We start from the raw sequence: 20,755 nt of genomic DNA on the forward strand, positions 1-20,755 counted from the left end.
GACGTGGGTGTTTGCATCAGGTGGGAAGGATGGAATGGTTTGAAGGCCAGGAAATCCATACCAAGTGGGATGAACCAAGAGAAACAAGCAAAATCAGGATAACAGGTGGACAGGAACTAGTATTGGACAAGGGGTGGGTAGTGAAGCTTATACAGGGTGGAATTTGAAAGCTTGGCAAGGATAGTATTGTCTGGAAATGACAAAGGCATGGCTGAATGTTTCCAAAACAGTGTTAGTAAGTTAAGATTGGAGAATATATAGGCTCAGGCGTTGTTGTGGAAGTGAAAGAAAGCAAACCTGCTAATAAGTTGGATAAGTGGTTTAATGCTTAGGTTCAAAGCAAGCATGATACTGAGGTTGCATACTGTCAGGTTGAATAAGAGGGAGTCAGGAATGGAAGCAAGGGCTTGGTGCAGAGTTTCTCGCAGAGCTGAGCTGGATGACTTCAATCTTGTTACTGTTGAACTGCAAGTATTTCTGACTCACCCACTTGATATTGATCAGACAGCATGACAAAAGTTACTGAATCAACAATGGATGCTGAAGGGCTGGGTACGGCCAACATGAATATGAAAGTTGTTCCTTTGTGGCTAACGTCGCAGAGGGGCACCATATAGAGAGTGGCATTTTCAGTCACACGTTAGATGGTCATCTATGAGGGGTGAAGGAGAGACTATTCCAGATGATGTAGTAACCACATTGGGACATGAAGGACTGTAAATATTGGTTGGAATTTAACATTGTATTTCTAAGTACTGTCTCAGATGGGAAAGGTGGAGTGCAGCCCATCAGTTGCCTTGCTGGGTTTTCCCCGCTGTATTTTCAAACAAAGATATGGGAGGATCAGGTCCCAGAATGTCATGCTGCTGGGAGGAGCTCTGAGAAATTTGGGCCCCGATCCAAAAATAAAATAAACCCCCCCCCCCCCCACCACAGAATTGGGACCACCCTTACCTCCATCAGGGAACACCCCACCCACAACCCACAGACCTCCCCAATGGAAACCACGCTCCCACCACCTGGCAGTGCCCTTGGGGGTTGTACTTACCTGACCTGTGTGTTCCAAGCAGGTTCTCTTCATCAAGGCTTCGTTTATCAGGACCTGTGTAAATCCTGCTGATTTTATCATATTGGAGGGGTATGGGTTAACATGGGGGAAGAATTCAGCGGGAAAGCCCACTAATGATAGTTAAATGAATGGTAATGGGGTTCCCGACCTTTCATGGCAGGAAACCCATTACGTCATTGGCAGGGGAGCAGGGACAACCTGAATGAGAAATCCTGCTGACGCAAAACCTGTTTAGGGACTCCTCCATGAATCTCTGCCCCCACTGGCTTTCCTGCCTGCTGAAAAGGGAGGGTGGAAAATCCCCCTCAATTGAGTGGATAACACCAGTAAGGTGTTGAAGAAGCATGGTTTGCTTGGCTGTGTTGACATTCACAGGAAGGCCAAGAAGGGACAATGTACTGTGATAATATTCACACAGAATATCATTGGTAACTTTGACTAGTGCAATCTCAGTGCTGTGTGTAGGACAGACGTCAGGCTAAAGCAGTGGTAAAGGGGCAAGTTGCTGGCTGGCACCAAAACCTTGCAGAGCATTTTAGGAATGGGAGATGGGATGAAAGTTGGATAGAATGAAAGGATAAAGTATAAAAAGGGAGCAGAATGGGTACAGCAATTTTGACAGAGGAGGTCCATTATATTGTCAGTTAGAAGGCTGATATTGGAAAGGCATTGGAGATCAATTGTTTTGTTATTGTTTGGAAAGTGATGGAAAAGCTGTACAGTCTTTTAAGCAGAAACAGAAAGCTGAAACTCTTGATCGATTGAAGAAACTACAGGATCAGTGGAAAATTAATCGTGGTCAAAGGATATAATTTAAAATTAGGCATAACACAATAAAAAGGCATAGATGCATACAAAAGATGCACAAAAATCATTGTTTTCAGTTGTGATTTTTAAAAAATGTAATCGGAAAGCCTTGCTGCCAACTTTTTTATATCACTGATTTATACAAAGACAATTTATTAGATTGGATGACATAAAACACATCAATGTGCTTTTAAATCGTGCCTTATCAGCTTAAAACATCTCAAAGTGTTAATTAATGATTCACCAGGTCATATTTTAGGCAGAATAACGCAGCCACATCCTTGTACACCTATAATGTTTTTTTTGGATAATGCGACACATCAGATTACGGTAAATTTAATGTGACATGAAATGATCAGTCATTTTTTAAAAAATTACAGTGTGACAGATGTAAGCAGGGTTGTGTTGTGAGATAATGGGATAAGAGGATTAATTCCACATGGAATGACATATTAGGCAACATTGACACATTTGCAGTAACAAGGTCTACGTGAGTTATTAACATCGACGAAGGAAATGATTTGCATAGGTGCAAATAAAAGATACACAAAAATCATTTATGTGGACCTTTACTAACTCTTCACTGTTTAGTTGTTGTGACTTTTAAAAATGTAATAGGAAAGCCTTTCTACCAATTTATTTATATCATGAATCACTGATTTAGTGCAAAGACAATAAATTGGATTGGGTGACATAAAACACATCAATATGCTTTTATATCGTGCCTGATCACATTAAAACATCGCAAAGTGTTCTTCACAATGAATTACTTCTGACACTGTCATGTAAGCACGCTTGATCCAGGAGACAAAATTATACAAACTAAAAACTGTCAAGCTAAGCATAATTTGCAGGGTTGTTACTGCATATCTGGAGTTATTAACAGACTGCTAACTAAAGCAACAAATGCTGACTTTTTTGAGACACTCAAATGCATTAAAAAGTCATTTCTAATTTAACAAAAAATTAAAAGGAACACTTATTGGATGCTAATAAAGGATGAATTGTATATCCTTTACAAAGACCAAAATAAAAGGGAAATCTTCATGAGCTTAATAGCCTTTCCACATGCATACTTTCTTCCATTTGATATTTCCCTGCTTTTGACTAAACTGCTAAATCACAACTTGTATTGCATGCTGACCTTTGGGTAGTCTACTATTCAAAAGCAACTTTGGTACGAACTTTGGGTGGCATTTGAATTTAGGTCTTGGTATGGTGGGCAGGTGTAAATAGAGTTTTCATTGCATTGTGTGTTTTCTTTTCTCAGCACCGTGCTCGTATACAAGTATAATTACAAGTATGAGTCCCCTGCATGTTAGCTATAAATTGTGTTTAAAGCCTGAGAAATAGGAGCAAGAGTAAACTCAAACCTACTCCATCATTCAAAATGATCATGGTTGATCTTTTGCCTCAACCTTACTTTCCCTCTGGTTCCCTCTGTCCCTTGCTTTCCTGAGAGATCAACCATCTGTCTATCCCAGTCCTGTATAGACAACAATGGAACATCCACAACCCACTGGGATAGAGAATTCCAAGGACACACAATCCTGAGCAATCTTCTCAGCTCAGCCCTAAATGATTGACCCCTTCTTCTGAAGCCCATACTCTAGATCCCCAGCCAGGGGAAACAACCTCTCAATGTCCACCCTGTCAATTCCCATCAGAATCTTATAGCTTCATTGGAATCACCACTCATTCTTCTAAATACCGAGGAGCGCGGATGTCATTTACTCAACTTCTCATCATAGGACAGCACAAAGCCCAGAAACCAATGTAGCGATCTTTTGCTTTACCGCCTTCTTGATTGTTTGGCGTGTCTGAATCCTTACTTTATGTTCCTTGTACAGGCACACCAAAGTTTCTTTAATTATCAACATTTAAAATTTTCACACCTTTTACAAAATACCCTGCTTTTCTACTCTTATGTCAAAGTACATTCTACCTTACATTATACTTCATCTGCCACCTTGTTGTCCATCTATTTAACCTTCTATCACTGTGGCCATGGTTTGGAAGCATTATGCAAACTCTACTGCAATAGGAGGAGAGGCAGATGCCTGGCACCCTGCGCAGGGCTGCCCCTCACTTCGTGGATGCAAGTTGGAGTGCTGTTAGAGGTGAGAGATCCCATTTCCAGAAGTGGCATAAGGAGGTCACCCAGACAAACAAAAGAGCAGGCCTAAGGTGACTGAAACTGTCAACAGCAGAGGTATAGTATGGAGTGCCACAAGCAGTTTAAATGACCTCTTCGCTTCGGCTAAGTAAATGGACCATGAGACCCTAATGACAGACCTCTCAGTATGAACGTTCCAGCAGACACTCCACTCAAGGAGCCTGAGGGTGTAAGCTGCTCCTGAATTTAGGAGGAAAGTAAGCCCGGGGAACTTAGTAACCTCTCAGTGATGCCCAAAGCCCTAGTGCTGTTGAGATCCTGGCAGCACTGATACATGCATCTCATGCTAATGAGCCACTGGCATTTATCAGAAAGGTCAGCATCTCTCTCTGTTTTATCAGAACTCTTTAGAGAGGGCTCATACTGGTGGCATGTCTGTCATGGAGGAGACAGTGATGCTTTGCCAGGGTGGCTCTGCAAGACCAGGTTGGGCACAGAGAGATAGGAATATCTGGAATAGAGGATGAAAAGATGGTGAAATCTGCAGGTGAAAGGGTTGGAGTACACTCCTCCCCATCCAGAAGCATAGCAGAGACTTAGCAGCATTGTGAAGCCAATGGCACTGCAGAAGCTGCTGGTGTCACAAATTCAATCTCATGATCTCGTGCCTTGTGTGTCCCACAGGGTCAGTTATAGACGGAGAACAGCAGAGCACTGTTACCACACTGGGGGAAGCTTAAGGATCAAATAAGGAACTGTTGCATCATTAAGCGCACTTACCCCGCCACCGGTGCAGACAAGCTCACATATTTGGGGCCTTGGAATGCTTGGAAAGAGTGGTACTGGATGAAGAGCACAGCACTAGTGGGCAGGAGAAGATGAAAGGGGCAGGACAGCTATGGGAAATCCCTCGTGGAGGACCTGGGATAGGCACAGCTCAGCTTTCTGAAAATGCAGAGCCTCCAGCGTCACACGAAAGATGGTTCCACTTTGACTAGCAGTGACAGATATACACAGTGAGAGGTGCCTGAGACAATGAGGTCTTGGACTGAGAATGGAGGAGTCCATTCAGCTCATGCACGCCACCATAGTTAAGAGCATTGAGCAAATGAGCGCCTCCAATGATGGAGAGTGGCAACATCTCAGAAACCCATATGTAACACCACTAAGTTAATGCAGGAGTAGCACACTGACGTGCACAGAATTCATAGCACATTCTGTAGGATCGACTGGTCAGTGCTGCTGATGGCACATAAATGCTTGAAGTGGAGGCCAATTGCACCCCACCTGGTGGTCTCCTCCTAGGGTGCAAGATCACCATCCAAATGCTGAGGCAGTCACCAAAGAGGAAGCCTCCTCTCACAGACTATCATTATCTTCATTGGCCAAGGGTCCATTTATGCAGCAAGGGATTGTGATAGTGACTCCCTGGCAACAATGCCAGTAGATTAGCCTCTTGTAGTGCCCCCGCTGGCACGTCCATGATGAGGATGTCTCAATTTTTTAATGGCAAAACCCTAAAAGAAAGATGCAGTTGTGAAGGAAAGCAAGGCCTTTGAAGAAGAACAGCGAGACTGCTGAACGGATGTGCATCATTCACTGATGGCAAGAGTGGATTTAGGTAAGTTTGCGTCTTTGATGGAAGTGTTCGCACAGGCAGCTGAAAGTGAGTTCCAGAGAATGCAATCCTGTAGGGATGGTTAGGCACAAGTGAAATATGCCTGGATCAGATGTTCTGTGATGTCGATGCCATCCTGATGAGACCTCCAAGTCCTGCACTGGCTCCACCCACTTACATGTACACTTATCCAAATAAGGCATACCTTGCCTTCCTGAGCAAATTGGCAGCAATGGAAACAGCGCATCAAACTGGCACAAAGTCCAAGGGTGCAAATTTTCACATACACTCACCTGCACTCACCCTCATCAGGGCCTAAAAATCCATGGTGTTCCCTAGGGATTTGTACCAAGATCTCAGCTTTTCACCATATATAAATATGTTTTATATATATATATACACACAAGGTTTGGATGAAGGAGAGTGAGGGTTATGAGAAAGAATTTTGCAGATGACGTAAAGATTGGAAGCACAGTCACTAGTTCAGGTGAGAACAGAAAGTTACAAAAGGACATGGATAGACTGAGTGGGCAAAACTAAGGCAGATGGAATTCTATGTGGATAAGTACTCACCCACTTTTGATTCGTAAAGGACAAATTGGAACATTTTCTTAATGTTAACAGACTTGGAACTGTGCAGGATCAAAGGGATTAAGGTATCCAGATACCCAAATGAATAAATCTGGTACAAAAATCATGGAACAAATCAATTCCGGCCTCCCAGATTGCCTGGATCCACTACAATTCACCTACCACCACAACAGGTCCACAGTAGACGCCATCTCCCTGGCCCTACACTCAACCTTGGAACACCTAGACAATAAAGACATATGTGTCAGATTCCTATTTATTGACTACAGCTCAGCTTTCAGCACCATTATTCCGACAAATTTTTTCTCCAAACTCTGTGGCTTGGGGCTCAGCTCCCCGCTCTGCGACTGGATTCTAGACTTCCTAACCCACAGAATGCAATCAGTAAAGATAGGCAACACCTCCTCCATGATCATCCTCAACACTGGTGCCCCACAGGCTGTGACCTCAGTTACTTACTATACTCCTAATACACCAATGACTGTGTGGCCAAATTTCCAGCCAAGTCTGCTGATGACACCACTGTAATGGGTCAGATCTCAAACAATAATGAGAGGGAGTACAGCAAAAAGATAGAGAATCCAGTGAACTGATGCAATGACAATAATTTCTCCCTCAATGTCAACAAAACAAAGGAGATAGTCATCAGCTTCAGGAAGCATAGTGGAGGACATGCCCCTGTCAGATCAACGGGGATGAAGTGGAAATTACCAAGAGCTTCAGGTTTCTAGGTGTCCAGATCACCTACAACCTGTCCTGGTCCCTCCATGACGATGCGATAGTTAAGAAAGCCCACAAATGCCTCTACTTTCTCAGGAGGCCAAGGAAATTTGACATGCCCACTATAAGTCTAACCAACGTTTACAGGTGCACCTTGGAAGCATTCTTTCTGGTTGTATCACAGCTTGATATGTCTCCTGCTCTGTCCAAGATGCAAACAACTAAAAAAGGTCATGAACGAAGCCCAGTCCATCACACAAACCAGCCTCCCATCCATTGACTCTGTCTACGCTTCCCGCTGCCTCGGAAAAGTGGCCAGCATAATCAAGGACCCCACGCATCCCAGACATGCTCTCTTCCACCTTCTTCCATCGGGAGAAAGATACAAAAGTCTGAGGATATGTACCAACTGACGCAAGAACAGCTTCTTCCCTGCTGCCATCAGACTTTTGAATGGACTTACCTCATAGTAGGTTGATCTTTCTCTACATCCTAGCTATGACTGTAACACTACATTCAGCACTCTCTCCTTTCCTCTACGTAAGGGTATGCTTTGCCTGTATAGCGCTTAAGAAACAATACTTTTCACTGTATACTAATACATGTGACAACAATAAATCAAATCAAATCAAAAACATATGCAAAAAGGCTAATACAATGCTGGCCTCTAACTGAAGCAGTAGGAATTCAAAAATGAGAATGTGAGCATAGCTGTTCTCAGAATTCCCTGTTCTGATGTACTGTCGATTCCAAACTGGAATCACCCGATTTGGGTAAAAGCAAAATTAGGTCCTGTACTCCTCTTGGTCCTCTCTGTCACTGATTAGAGGCTTGAATCTGTAGTCAAAGAACGGTTTGAGTTTCACATTTGTTCCATTAAGCTATGAAATTGAACAAAAGATTCTAACTTGGACATCAGAGAAGTAGAACGTCAACTGTGTATGCTATAGATGTATTTTTAATTAAAATTATCCATATCCTGTTACCTTATATGAAGTGGTTATACAAAAATGACAGTAGTTCATTCAACAATCATTTACAATATATTGATTAATGTTTTTAATGTCCTGCTAAAAGTAAGCACCATGGCATATAGTGCGAGAAGAACCTGGACCATACTGGTCGATCTACCTAAAATAAGGCATTTATCATATTATGAGAGTACTGAATTGCATTTATAAAGCATACTACCAGAAATAGCAACACTTGACAAACTATAATTAAACTGCTGGAACGTGTCCAAGTCTCTCAGTGGGCATGCCTGGCATTAATGTCTATAGGATAACATGGGTCTGAGGCAGATTGATATGGCCAGCACAGTTTGTTTAAATAACATAAGCCTATTTATAAATATTACTAATTACTGAAGTTTAAACAATATTGACTGTGTGCAAAGGCTCTTATAATGCAAACCTTTTGACTCCATTATAGCCGTAGTAAATTTAGACACAACCTCACTAATGTTTAAACTGTTCAAATAGACTTCAGAACTGAAAACTCTGAAAAGAGCCTTTCAGCAACAAATGATTGACATGTTGATGGGGTTTCCAATCATTTACAACATGCTGCAACCAGGATACACATCACCAACTATTATGATCACCAATACTTGCAATGCTTTTTCTATTATGATTACACACCAATGAATAACAAGTCAGTCAGTCTTGGATCTCGCAATATAGGTCCGATTTTACCATTGCGTCGCGTCCGTTTTCGGGTGTGAAAACTTGGTAAAGTTGGGCGTGAGGCGATTAGCGCGATCCGTGCCCACGCAGATTGCCCACTTTACCAAGGCCCGAAAATGGCTGCAATCCAAACCGTGCCTGAAACGGGCGTGAAGTCAATTTAAATGCATTTGCATGCATTTAAATTGACTTAATGAGCTGGACGCCCAATCTTACCTGCATTTCCCCCTTTACCATTGCGTTCACCCGTCCAGACTCGGCATGAAACAGACATGCTCAGCAAAGGTCTGTTTCAGACGCTCCAGCTTCTGAAGAGGTAAGTTCAGAGCTTCCAACGGCTCTCTGACTCAGATAGGTGGTGGTGGGGGGAGGGAGGCGGGCCAGATCATTCTCTGGTGAGGGGGGAGGGGGGGGGGGAAGAGGAGGCGGGTCAGATGGGCGAGGGGGGGGGGGGGGGGGGGAGGGGGAGGGAGGCCCAATCATTCTCTGGTGGTGGTGGGGAGGGGGAGGCCAGATGGTTCTCTGGTTGGGGGTGGAGGGAGGCCCGATCGTTCTCTGGGGGGGGGGGGGGGGAGGCGAAGTGAGCCAGATGGATCTCTGGTTGGGGGGGGGGCGGGCAGGGGCAGGGACAAGGGGGGACCACTGCCACTCTGCGGGCGATCGGTAGGGAGGAAGGGGGGCAGAGGGTTGTGATTGGTCTGGGTAGCGGTGGGTGGGTGGATAAGGGGGACAGTTATGTTGTGGGGGTGGGGCGATGGCCCCCACAGGCATCGGCCCCGGGCCACTTTATCCACTTTTTGCGGCCCGGAGCAATGTGACAGGGGTGAGTTTCTCAATTTTTTTTCCCGCTGTGCATGCGCAGTTCAAAGCTCCAATCAGAGCATTTCGGGCGCGATAAGCCCCACCCACAGCACAATTCAGACCCACAATTTTTTTTTTCAGGCTGAGTGTGCCTGGGAGCAGTTTTCCAAGTTGGATTTGAATTGCGCCCAGATTCAGAACTTAGAATCAAAATGGTAAAATCGGGCTCTATATGTAAAAGAAAATGGCACTGCTACCATCTTCTCAGGCTGATGGTAACATCCACGCAAGTTTTTAAAAAATATCTGAACTTAGTCTTTAAATACAAGAGGACAGACTGTGATGTGTTTAATTCCCAGCATCGAAGAGAAAGTGGAGGAGGTCCATTGTATCAAGTCTGGTTCTCCCCAACAGTGCACCAAAGATCAAAGGACTCAAAGAGTAGAGTGAGGCTTGTATCTTCAGTAAATGCAGACCCAGATAAGTGTTATTATGAGACAGAAGAAGTCTATCCAATTTCCTTCTTCACTGTCCTCTCTCCTTTCGTGGTGCCTCAATGGAATCATAGTGGGGTTTAACCTGTGATGCTCTGCAAAGCAGTAAAAATACCATCCACTGCTCGAAAACATATATTCGAATCTCTCCACAAATTCAGCTTTTGAATACATTAGTACTGCCTCTGTTCTAAATCAATACTTTTTGCGTTTGGTGTACAGATTTTAAGAGTACTTAAAATTCGCCAATTTACCTTCAACATCGGAGCCCAGGTAATTCCGTATTTCATTGAGAATGAAGTGAATCTCCTCCTCGTGGGGTATGGGCTTAGATGTAACCTCGGTTGGAGTGTCAGTGGTTCCTGCAATGACCACTTTCTCCCACGGTAAGAAAAATATAACTCGGCCATCACTAGTTGCAGGGTCAAGCAGTCCCATGGCTTCAGGGCTGTAAGGACAAATGCTAAATTTATGACCAAAATCCATTCCCTGCTTTAAAGTCACCCAATTCTTGTACTGTCAAAAACACTGGGCCTAATTAGTTCTTAAAATGTGCTCACCATTTCTTGCATTGACTCAGATCACAAACAGCATAATGACTACAGAAGTTATAGCTATGTGGCAAATTTTACCAATGTGTTCAGAAAATAATTAAAATTGTTAGCTGCTTCATGTACAGATATTATTTACTCAAATAATTGCTTAAGCCGAACATGTCACACTTTTCTAGGCTTTTCCCATTTATATAAAAACAAAGTACCATAATTTGCAGTAACTCAACTAATTTAGACTTATCTACATCAACTAACAAGCTGCTTCAAGTTCCAGTACTAAAGATAAAAACATCATCTCCCTTTTACAGCATTCAGCTGCTTCTTAAATGAGTCCATTTTCCTAACTAAGTGCCCTTCTTGCCACCATTCCAGTTTAACACCCTCTGCATAAAGAAATATTTTCTGATTGCTGTCCTTAACTTGCCCTTCTCAATCTTGAACCTGTGCCCTCTTCTATTGCTCTTCTGACGTATCTGAAATTATTGCAGAGGATTTATTTCTTCCAATCCTTCACATACCTCGATAAGGTCAGGAATGTCATCGAGGACGCAGAGGTGAGCTTATCAAGTCTTTACTCATAGCTCTTCACTTCAAAACTGGAAATCAAACTCTGCCTTGGCACCTCCCACCAGCACCTAAATGGCCACTTGCATTGTGACAGCGAGAGCTATGCACAGTGCTCCCGATGCAGTCTGATCATTGGGCTGCGCAGCTTCATTATGGTGACTCTGAGTTTTGAGCTCACTTTAGCAATATAACCCAGGATCCTGCTTGCTTTATCGTTACCTCACCTATCTCTTTCGCCAAATGCATCCTACATATCATTTGCCAACTGTCTGTTTAAATTAGTTAATTTAAAAAACCTAATTTTCAATGAACTGCAGTGTATGTCTGGAGATCTGACACTCCCACAATTTCAGATGATTGTAATGGAGAATTTGAAGTCATGCTGGTGGGAAAACATGCTTACAACATCAGTCCTAAGCAATGATGGGATCTGATTTGAATCTAAAAATCACTCACTTGTTTTTCATTATAGTAGTATAAATACACGTAGCAATCCGTTGCACATCTCATTATACAAACTGAATGCTTGGCTGTAAATACCCATTTAATGTCTAATTTTGTACAGATTGCACTTTTCTTAATCTTTATAACAGAAATGATTCAGCCTTGCCTTATGCATTTTGGCAATGTCTGAAGTATATAGCCAAAATTAAAGTTAAGATAATAATGTGAAATTATTATTTTTAACAAAATCAGTTACCTCCAACTAACTTGAGATTTTGTTATTAAATCCTTTGCATACTTCTATGCAAACTCCGAAAGTGAAATGGAATAAAAAGTAAAAAAAACAATTGGAAAGTTGTGATTCTGGTAAACCATTTATGGGGTTTGCCTTATAGATTAGGCCTAGAAATAAATTGAAGTGATGTAACTAAAAACCAAAACTAAAGGATCCTTTGTCAGCCACACAGTCATTATCCTTGTCCACAATTTTCTACTGCATTCAATGGTTATCCACCTTATACTTTGATGGAGGATCTCTTCACATCAGAGCACAAAAAGAAATACAAGATGGGATTTTCCTGCCATGCTCACCCCGAAAGCGGAAAATCCCACCTGAAGTCAACAGACCTTTGCATGGTCCGGCCCCCCCCCCCGCCACTACGATTCCCATGATGGGCGGGCAGGAAACCCCCCCACAGGGTCACAGTGTAAAATGGAGGAGTGTGCTTCATCATTATGTTGGCAGACAGTCAGCAGTGGGGTAATAGAAGCAGGGGTGAAAAAGGTTTGTTTTAAAAAAAGTTAATTTATTAATCACAAGTAAGGCTGACATTAACATTGCAATGAAGTTACTGTGAAATTCCTCTAGTCGCCACACTCTGGCGCCTGTTTGGGTCAATGCACCTAACCAGCACATCTTTCAGACTGTGGGAAGAAACTGGAACACCCAAAGGAAACCCACATAGATACATGCAGAACGTGCAAACTCCACACAGACACTGACCCAAACTGGGAATCGAACCTGGGTCCCTGGCGCTATGAGGCAGCAGTGCTAACCACTGTACCCCCCCGTGCCGTTTTGGGTTTTTGAAAACAGGTGTTTTCTTCTAGTAATATATATATATATATATATATATAGTTACCTATAGTAACCAGGCAAGACAATGTGCACACCAGAACTAGGCTGACAAATCTTTTCCACCTTCTCATCATCCATTTGACGCAATGTGTCTGTGAAAGGTCCTGTCGCATTGATAACACATTTGGCTTTCACATCAAAAACATCACCTGCAAAAGAAAAGAACACTAATCACGGAACCATCTATCCCCTCGGAATCGTAGTGCTGTAGCATTAACTTCTTGGTAAACAAGATCCACAACTAAGTGGATAAAATTGTTTAAGAACAATCTCCAAATATTGAATTGATGAATAGTGCATCTCTGCACTTTGAAACAAAATACTGTACATGGCAAACTTATTTCATAAAACATCAAAAAATATATCCTTTAATAGGTGAAGATTTTTATTTTAATGACATAACTACAAAATCAATGATCCATGTATGCACGTGCATTATAATTAATATTTTATTAACCCTCAAATTTTAGGCTAGCTGTACATGCCGGCATCCAGGCAATTCTAATTGCTCTGCCAGGCAGAATTGTTCTATTCTGGTAGTTGGGTAAATAGGTGGTCCTCAGGTGACTTTCCACCCGAAGGTAAACTGGAATTTAATAAGTAGCATTGATAATTCTCACAGCAAGGTGACTGAGTCACCAACATGTTAATTTGGGAAATTAACTTTGTGTGGTATTATGACCTCCATAGAGACCAATAACTTTTAAAGAGAAATTCAAACTTCCAGTTAATGGCTGAAAAAATGGCACATCAAGATTTCTCGTTTTAAAACTTAAACTCTAACAAATGACACAAAGAAAGTAAAATAAAAGCTACTGTAGGTACTGTAGATGCTCGAAATTTGAAATAAAAAACAGAAAATTCTGGATAAACTCAGCAAGCTTGGCAACATCTGTGGAGAGAGAAACAAAAGTTAACATTGAGTCCATATGACTTCTTCAGAGCTGAAAAGGGGTAGAAATGTGATGGAATATATAATCGAAGAGGGGATGGAGAAGGTGGAGCAGATAAAAAGTCAGGGACACAAGGAAACTACTGACTAAACATTTTGTTTTTCGTAGACAACTTCTACTTTAAGCTACAGAAAAGAGATACCACATTTAACTTGTAGCATGATTGAAAATCTTATTGACATTATTGTCTCTCCAAAGTGGACACTTCATCCTCCAGGAACGAGTCTAAAATTAGTCTCATTTCCCAAAGGCTTGCTTCTTTATTACTTTTCCAACCAACTAACTTCTGATCCTAGAACTGACTTTCACAGTGAGGGCTACACTGGTTAACCTTCCAGGCTTCGTTAAATCCTCACGAATTTGGGGGGTGATTCTCCCAGCCTGCTGCACTGCTTTTGTAGACTCGAGCGGAGGCCATTTCGCAGGCTCCCCGCTGGACGCCACGGCCTCTGCACCTCTCTGGCAGCTGGATTTCCGGCGCCATCAGCTCTGCGCAGGAAATCAGCGTGGAGCTGCATAAATTATTCAAATCCTCATCACCATGTATTTTAAATGTAACTAGCGGGATGGAAGTCTCCGGGCCCACCAGCCTCTCCCACACCCTCCTCCAGGAGTATTTCACTCCAGCGAGGTTTACTGTAGCTCCCCATTTTCAGGGAGCTGGCAACCTGACCCTGCTGGAATGAAGGGGGGGGGACGGCAATCGAGGCCCCCCGAGTGTCGGAGGCAGCAGGGGGTGCCCCTGGGCATTGCCACCTTGGCAGTGTCACTTTGCAGTGCCTGCCTGGGCCCCCTGGCACTGCCCAAGGGGCAAAGTGCCAAGCCCAAGGGGCATATTGGCATTGCCCACCAGGCATCAGACTGTGCCAAGGGAGTGGGGCGATCAGTGGGGGATCCTGCTGCCACTCTCCACTGGGATCGCGAGCAGAGGGAGGTCAGCGATCGGGGTTGGCGGTGGGGAGGTGAAAATCAGCAGATCGGGGCTGCAGCAGGGTGGGGGTTAAAACAATGTTCCCTCCGTGTGCACGTCCCTTCTCTTGCAGACCAACCGCCAGAACAGGCCGGACCATCTTTGCGTTCCCGGAACTGCCGGATTCCAGCACTTCGGAGGGGGTCTTCTCTGACCCCACCATGGAAGATGCGTCACAGCTGTCACCCATACCCAGCACCAGCGCAGATACTCACACCTTGGCGGGTGCAATAAGTAGCCAGACTTCTGTGTCACTCAATGGTGAGCACCTCACAGCTGATGATCCACAGCAGGCGGAAGCAGGGAAACCACAGGGAACCGGCACTCGGAGGGATGCCGGAGGTCAGAACTTTGCTGAACCCCTTGCCGATGATGTGCTCCAAGGCCCGGTCATCCCACAGCTGCTGGAGCTGCAAAGACAGATTTGCAAAACTCAGCAAGGGTTGATATCAGTTCTCCATGGAGTGCAAGGCTGATTGGAGGAGTCCCATTGCCTTCTATCCAAGGAGGTGGTGCTGTCACCACAGCGCACTGAGGCTAACACCGTGACATTGGTGTCTCCAATGCAGACCTTTGTGCAGGATGTGCACTTCATGGCAGGAGATGTCTGCACCATGTTGCAAAGCTTTGACTGCATGGTGCAGACACTGGTGGGAACCCTCAAGTGTCAGCGCCAGAGGGCAGCGGAGCTTCTCGATCTCACTCCTCTGGGGTCCCTGGGAACCTGGGGCAGAGGATTGGCAGGGGTACAGCCTGGGGCCCTCCAGCTAGGGGTGCCTGGGCATCTCTGGCCCATCTGACACTCCCCGCCCTGTGAGTGATATGCCTCCAGCCACTATACTGAGGGGGGCAGCAGTCCGACATCCGCGCTGTCTGAAAGCAGGTCTGGACCCTCAAGGTCCCGGCCTCCCGGGGAATGCTTATAAAAATCTCAGGCCAAAGGCTGTGGATATCAGCAGACTGCCTCAACCTCAGCTGTGGATCCTGGGAATACACCTAGACGTAGTAGGAGGGTGAGGAAGATCAATAAACCGGAGGCAATAGTGGGAATGGGTGAATATAGGCACTAGAATTGCAGAATCCCTGCAGTGCAGAAGGACGCATTTGGCCCATTGAGCCTGCACCGACAATGATCCCACCCAGGCCCTATCCCCATAACTCCATGTATTTACCCTACTAATCCCCCTAACATGAAGGATAAATTTAGCATGGCTAGCCAACCTAACCTGCAAATCGTTGGACTGTCGGAGGAAACTGGGGCACCCAGAGGAAACCCACGCAGACACAGGGAGATTGTGCAAACTCCGCACAGACAGTGGCCTGAGGCCGGAATTGAACCTGGGTCCCTGATGCTCGGAGGTAGCAGTGCTGTGCCACCGTGCTGCCCTTTTTTGCATAGATGTAACATTAGAGTAGATAGGTCACAAATCTGTCAACAAATTTCACTTCGTTCACCATAGAGCCTCCATCTTATCTGCATGTGCCACCAAGCTTGGGGGTACCACTGCCTCATCCCTGTGGAGTGTGAGGATGGCAGTGCTATGTCCCTCCCATCTTCTGGCCAGTCACTACTTAGGAAGGGAACTTCATCAGCTGCCATATGGACAGGAACTCAGGAAGGAGAATCCAGGAAGCGCTGCCTGCTTACCAGCCTTCACGATCCCTTTAGAGCAAGGGGTGCTCCAACATGTAGGTGTGTTAGTGACCCCTCCCCACCTCTCTCCCCAAAATGGCGATTCTGGGACCCCTGGTCTCCAGTTGAACCTGTGGCCCCGGAGTCCTTTCCAGTGCTCCCAAGGTGTCAGGCTGGCACTACCCAAGGGGCACCCCCTCTTGCCCACGGCCTCCCCAGGGGGCCTCAAGGGCCTCCGGTTCTACCGGCAAGGCCAACATGACTGTTCCCCATTTGTGGGGGCAGTTGTTTTCCTCGCCGGAGAAACCCTTTTACGGTGAGGCCATAAAGGCAAGCGAGCCCAGACGATTGAGCACTGGGCTCGCTAATGCCATGTAAATTAACTTTAGAATATATTTAAATAATTTATTCAGCCTCTTGTGCATTTCCAACGAGAGGCTGACCTTGCTGGAAATCTGGCTCTCACAAGATCGCGAAAGCGAAGAAATCGGGCGCGATCCTGATTTCTCGGCTCTCGCACAAATTTACCGGCTCACTCTGCCTATCGATGGGAGGGGCAAACCTTTAAAACCCCGGCCGTGGTTGCTGAAAATCAGTGAAAGCTTTGACAGTGATCCTGCTCCATTTTATTGGAAATAACATTTTAGCCTCGGCTTGTCCAACCTTTTCGCTCAGGGGCCACATTTCTATTCTTTTCTCACTTCTAGGGGCCAATGAGCAAATTTTGGAAAGATAAGGTTTGGAACAACAATAAACTGAATTTCAAAATAAAAGGTTGAGCTATAAAGAAAATAAACTATTCCTGAGCAAATGTGTAGCAATGTCATAACAATAAATAAGGGAATTTTAAGAAGTGTGAAAGGGTCAACGCGTGTGTCTGGATCACTAAGTCTCAGGTTGCTCACGCACTCACCTTCAACCTCTAGGTGTTGGTGTTGAGCATATCAGCAGCCAATATATGGAGAAACTAACCTGTCATTCAACGGCCTAGTTCAAAGATGTGGTGGGTCCGATCAAAATACCTCGGGGGCCACATTCGGGCCACGAGCCGGAGGTTGGAGAAGCACATTTTAGACAAGAGTTCCAGAATTTTTCCTAGAATAGGTTCATATCCCACCAATAGCTATTCCCTTTATAAATTGTGTGAACAATCCTCATTTTATATACCTATGGTCTTATTGATCCATGCTCAGTATTAACTTTCCACTCAGCTCTGACGAAGGGTCATCATTCAGACTCAAAACGTTAGCTCTATTCTCTCTCCACAGATGCTGTTAGACCTGCTGAGATTTTCCAGCATTTTGTTTCAGATTCCAGCATCCGCAATATTTTGCCTTTATCTTTCCACGACTGGGTTGGACAGCTTCCCCATATTTATACTGTTGGCTCTCGCACAGTGGTACTGTTATGTGGTGATTTATTTTACACTGTGTGGTAATGACTGTGGCCCTTTATAGGAACCTGGGAATTTGGTTAACTCGGATGTCCTACCAAGAACAAAGGTTCAATAATTTCCAGATTCGATGTTTATGACGCATCCTTGGCATCACATGGGGGAAAAAAAATGGCCTGGATTTTCCGGCCCATCATGGTGGGTCATGCGGAGGCAGCTCACCATAGGGTGCTGGTAAGATCTTCCAGTCCCACCGATGTCAACGGTTACCTGCATTGCTCGTCGGCCATGCCACCTGCGAATCTGTTGCAGGGGTTGCCTTCAATGGGATCGCAAGATCCTGCTGGCGGGAAATGCCAGAAAATCCCATCCAAAGTCACGAGTGAAGCAGTTCTTTTAAGGGCGAACATGCCAAGCTTTTAGGGCTATTCAAGCAAAAAAAAGGCTTTGTTAGTTTGGGGATGTGCACAGGATGAAAAATTGCTGCATCTCCAAGGATATGCAATATGGAGAGATGGCCTGTGCCAAGGGACCAGCAGGATGCTCAAAGCTCCAATCCAAGCATGTTGTCCAAAGGGAAATGAGAGCCCTCCACATCAATCATGACAAGTGGGAAACTCTAGTTGACGATCAATGTAAATAGGTGATGACATCAACTGTGGGCAGGACTTTGCCCCTTGACGGCACATGTAGCTTCTGAAGCTCCAAAGCAGATGCTAACCCTGCAAACAAGGTGACATCAGATAAGTGAAATACATTTCTTTTGCAGGGTCAGGAGGGGCAACAATGTAATTCCTTGGATGCAAAGTACCTTGGGACATGATGAGGTGTTTTACAAATATCAGTTCTTTCTATGTTTTCCTACATGTTCACTTTGTACGCTGTGCAATCCAAATTTGGCAGCTTTTCTTCCAAGTTAAATCACCCCTGGGTACAGCTCCCAACATCGGGCAAAAATTTATATAAGAACAAGTTCAAAATTTAAATTACAATTTGAATATCAGTGTGTTTTTTATATCATTTACACAGGTACCTCAATGCTTTCATCTACAGTTAAATAAACTGAATAAAAGCAGAGTTAAATGTCCTTAAAATGACCCATCCATCTCAACAATTAAAATCATGGCACTGGTATTGAGACAGTTAACATTCTTTAAGGTGACATATACATACCTGTTTCAACCTCTCTGCATTTAGCACCACATACATATTCTTTACCGGTGTCTGGATCTTTGTTTTTCAGCAGGCCCACCACTTCAACGTAATTGGCTATGGCAGCACCATACCTGGCAGCAGTCAGAGCGATAGTAAGGTTCATTCGTGCATCGTTTTGTTGTCCTGCAGCAGGGGACAGATTCCGAGGGAGGACATGAGTCACCTCAAGCCACTGACTTGTGGTATGGAAGTGTGTCAGAACAGATCTGTCACATCTGTCCCTGTCAGATTTAATATATCTCATTTTCAGCCAAGACTTAGAATAATAATTCTAAGACTAATTTACAGCACTCACCACTTTAAAGGCCCCAACTGTGTTAATTAACATTCCCTGTAAGCTACACAATATGAAAGGATTTTGGTAAGGAATATTTTGGTGCTGTGATTCATGGATAAATTCTTCAACTGTTTCCAAAAACCGGCGGTGATCTATCTCCCAAGTCAAAGTTCATAAGTTCTTCAATTTAAAGCAAAGGTTTTAAAAAGGTAAAAAAAATGAACAAAGCCTGATTTCATTAGCAAGTCATTCTTATGTATATCATTAAAGATTTATTGCAGAAAAATCCCTGGTAAAAGAGGATGGAGAATAGAGATGATTAATCACATTTAATGTTGGTGTCTTGAGGGATTTCTCTATTTATTATTGCGACTAAAGTTAAAATCATGAATGTTGTGCTGTGAGCAAAATTGTTCTGCATTGCAGGGGCACAGACTCTGTGTGCCCTGAATTTATAATAACTAGGGGCTAGGTAACTGGTAGTAAGGTTAATGCTACCACAAGCTAACAGTAATTTTATCAACCATCTCAAGAAAGATGAGGGACAGTTTTTGCAATCAAGTGCCAGTAATACTAACTGCTGCCATATTTAGTTTGCATGCAGGGCACAAAATTATTTCCACAGTTACTAATTTAGAACAGAAAGAAGCGTTAATTGGACTGTAGACATTTAGCTTAACCCAGTTTTTCTGTTAAACCAATTGTAATTTGTTACATAGCTTTTCAAAATGTACCCAAGTTATCCATAAGCCTTTCTGCTATGAAGTGCACAGGCATGTTTGTGAACTAGAATTAAGACAACATATGCAAGATATATGTGCTGTTAAATCCTCTTAATATTTGCTCCACAAATACAATAAAGTATTAATTACAAAATCATTTTATTCTTTGATGCTGAAATTGTGAGCTTGTTCAGTAACTTAGGCAATTATTGCTTATAGTTTTGAACTAAAATCACAACTATCGCATTTTACACTTCCATCCAATTAAAATAATAAACTTCGAAAGCTACGAGCTTTGTTCTTTTTTTCAAAGATACAAATTGTTAACCTCTGGTCATACTTCAAGTGGCAACTATTCGAACAAGTAATCTTGTTAAATAAATAAAACTGAGGATATTTAAAGGTTCAGTAAACTAGATGGAAAAGATTCCTCATGCAGCACTCAACAAAATATATAGTGCAGCTACACACACAACTATCAAGTCAGTGAGCAAAGCCAATTTAATCTGTGGCTTCCCCTGAGGTAAGCATAGTTCAGTGTCCTGCCCCCACCCCAACCCCAGCCATAATCCCCATTTCCTAAAGGAAGAGTGTGCATTGAAGTGAAGAAAATTCTCCACTGGAATAAAACGATCTAAAATGACAGGGACAATAATGACAATGAATTTCATGTCTCCAAGTCATGAGTTTGCAATGCTTGACTGGGCTGACTTGTCCAATTAAATTGTTGCAGGTACAGCAGGAGACACAGTTATCATCTGCATGCTTGTGGGGATGGCTCCTCTGGGCTAGTGAACTGTTGTCGAATGCAAAGTGCTCCTGTTTTCTTACAAGAAGACAACCTAAAGGCTCCAGTGCACATATCTAAGCATAGGAATATACTTCCTGACAAACACAAGAAGACTGTCTTGTAAGATTGCTTAAGCCCCACATCATACAGTGCATAAACAACTTATCTACCAAGAAAAGCGCATCCAAATACCAAGAA

General features: G+C 43.7%; 1 protein-coding gene across 1 annotated transcript in view; it reads right to left on the reverse strand.

Annotated features, from left to right (window-relative positions):
* Nucleotides 1-20,755, reverse strand: part of gpd2 (glycerol-3-phosphate dehydrogenase 2 (mitochondrial)) — a 145,665-nt gene that overhangs the window by 21,394 nt on the left and 103,516 nt on the right. The window contains exons 8-10 of the mRNA XM_078228334.1: nt 18,727-18,891; nt 12,609-12,753; nt 10,156-10,349 (exon numbers count right to left, since the gene is read on the reverse strand). Coding sequence (XP_078084460.1) covers nt 10,156-10,349; nt 12,609-12,753; nt 18,727-18,891 — 504 coding nt within the window. The remainder of the gene's footprint in view (nt 1-10,155; nt 10,350-12,608; nt 12,754-18,726; nt 18,892-20,755) is intronic.

Source organism: Mustelus asterias, chromosome 14, assembly GCF_964213995.1.
Source record: "Mustelus asterias chromosome 14, sMusAst1.hap1.1, whole genome shotgun sequence".
Lineage (NCBI taxonomy): Eukaryota > Metazoa > Chordata > Chondrichthyes > Carcharhiniformes > Triakidae > Mustelus > Mustelus asterias.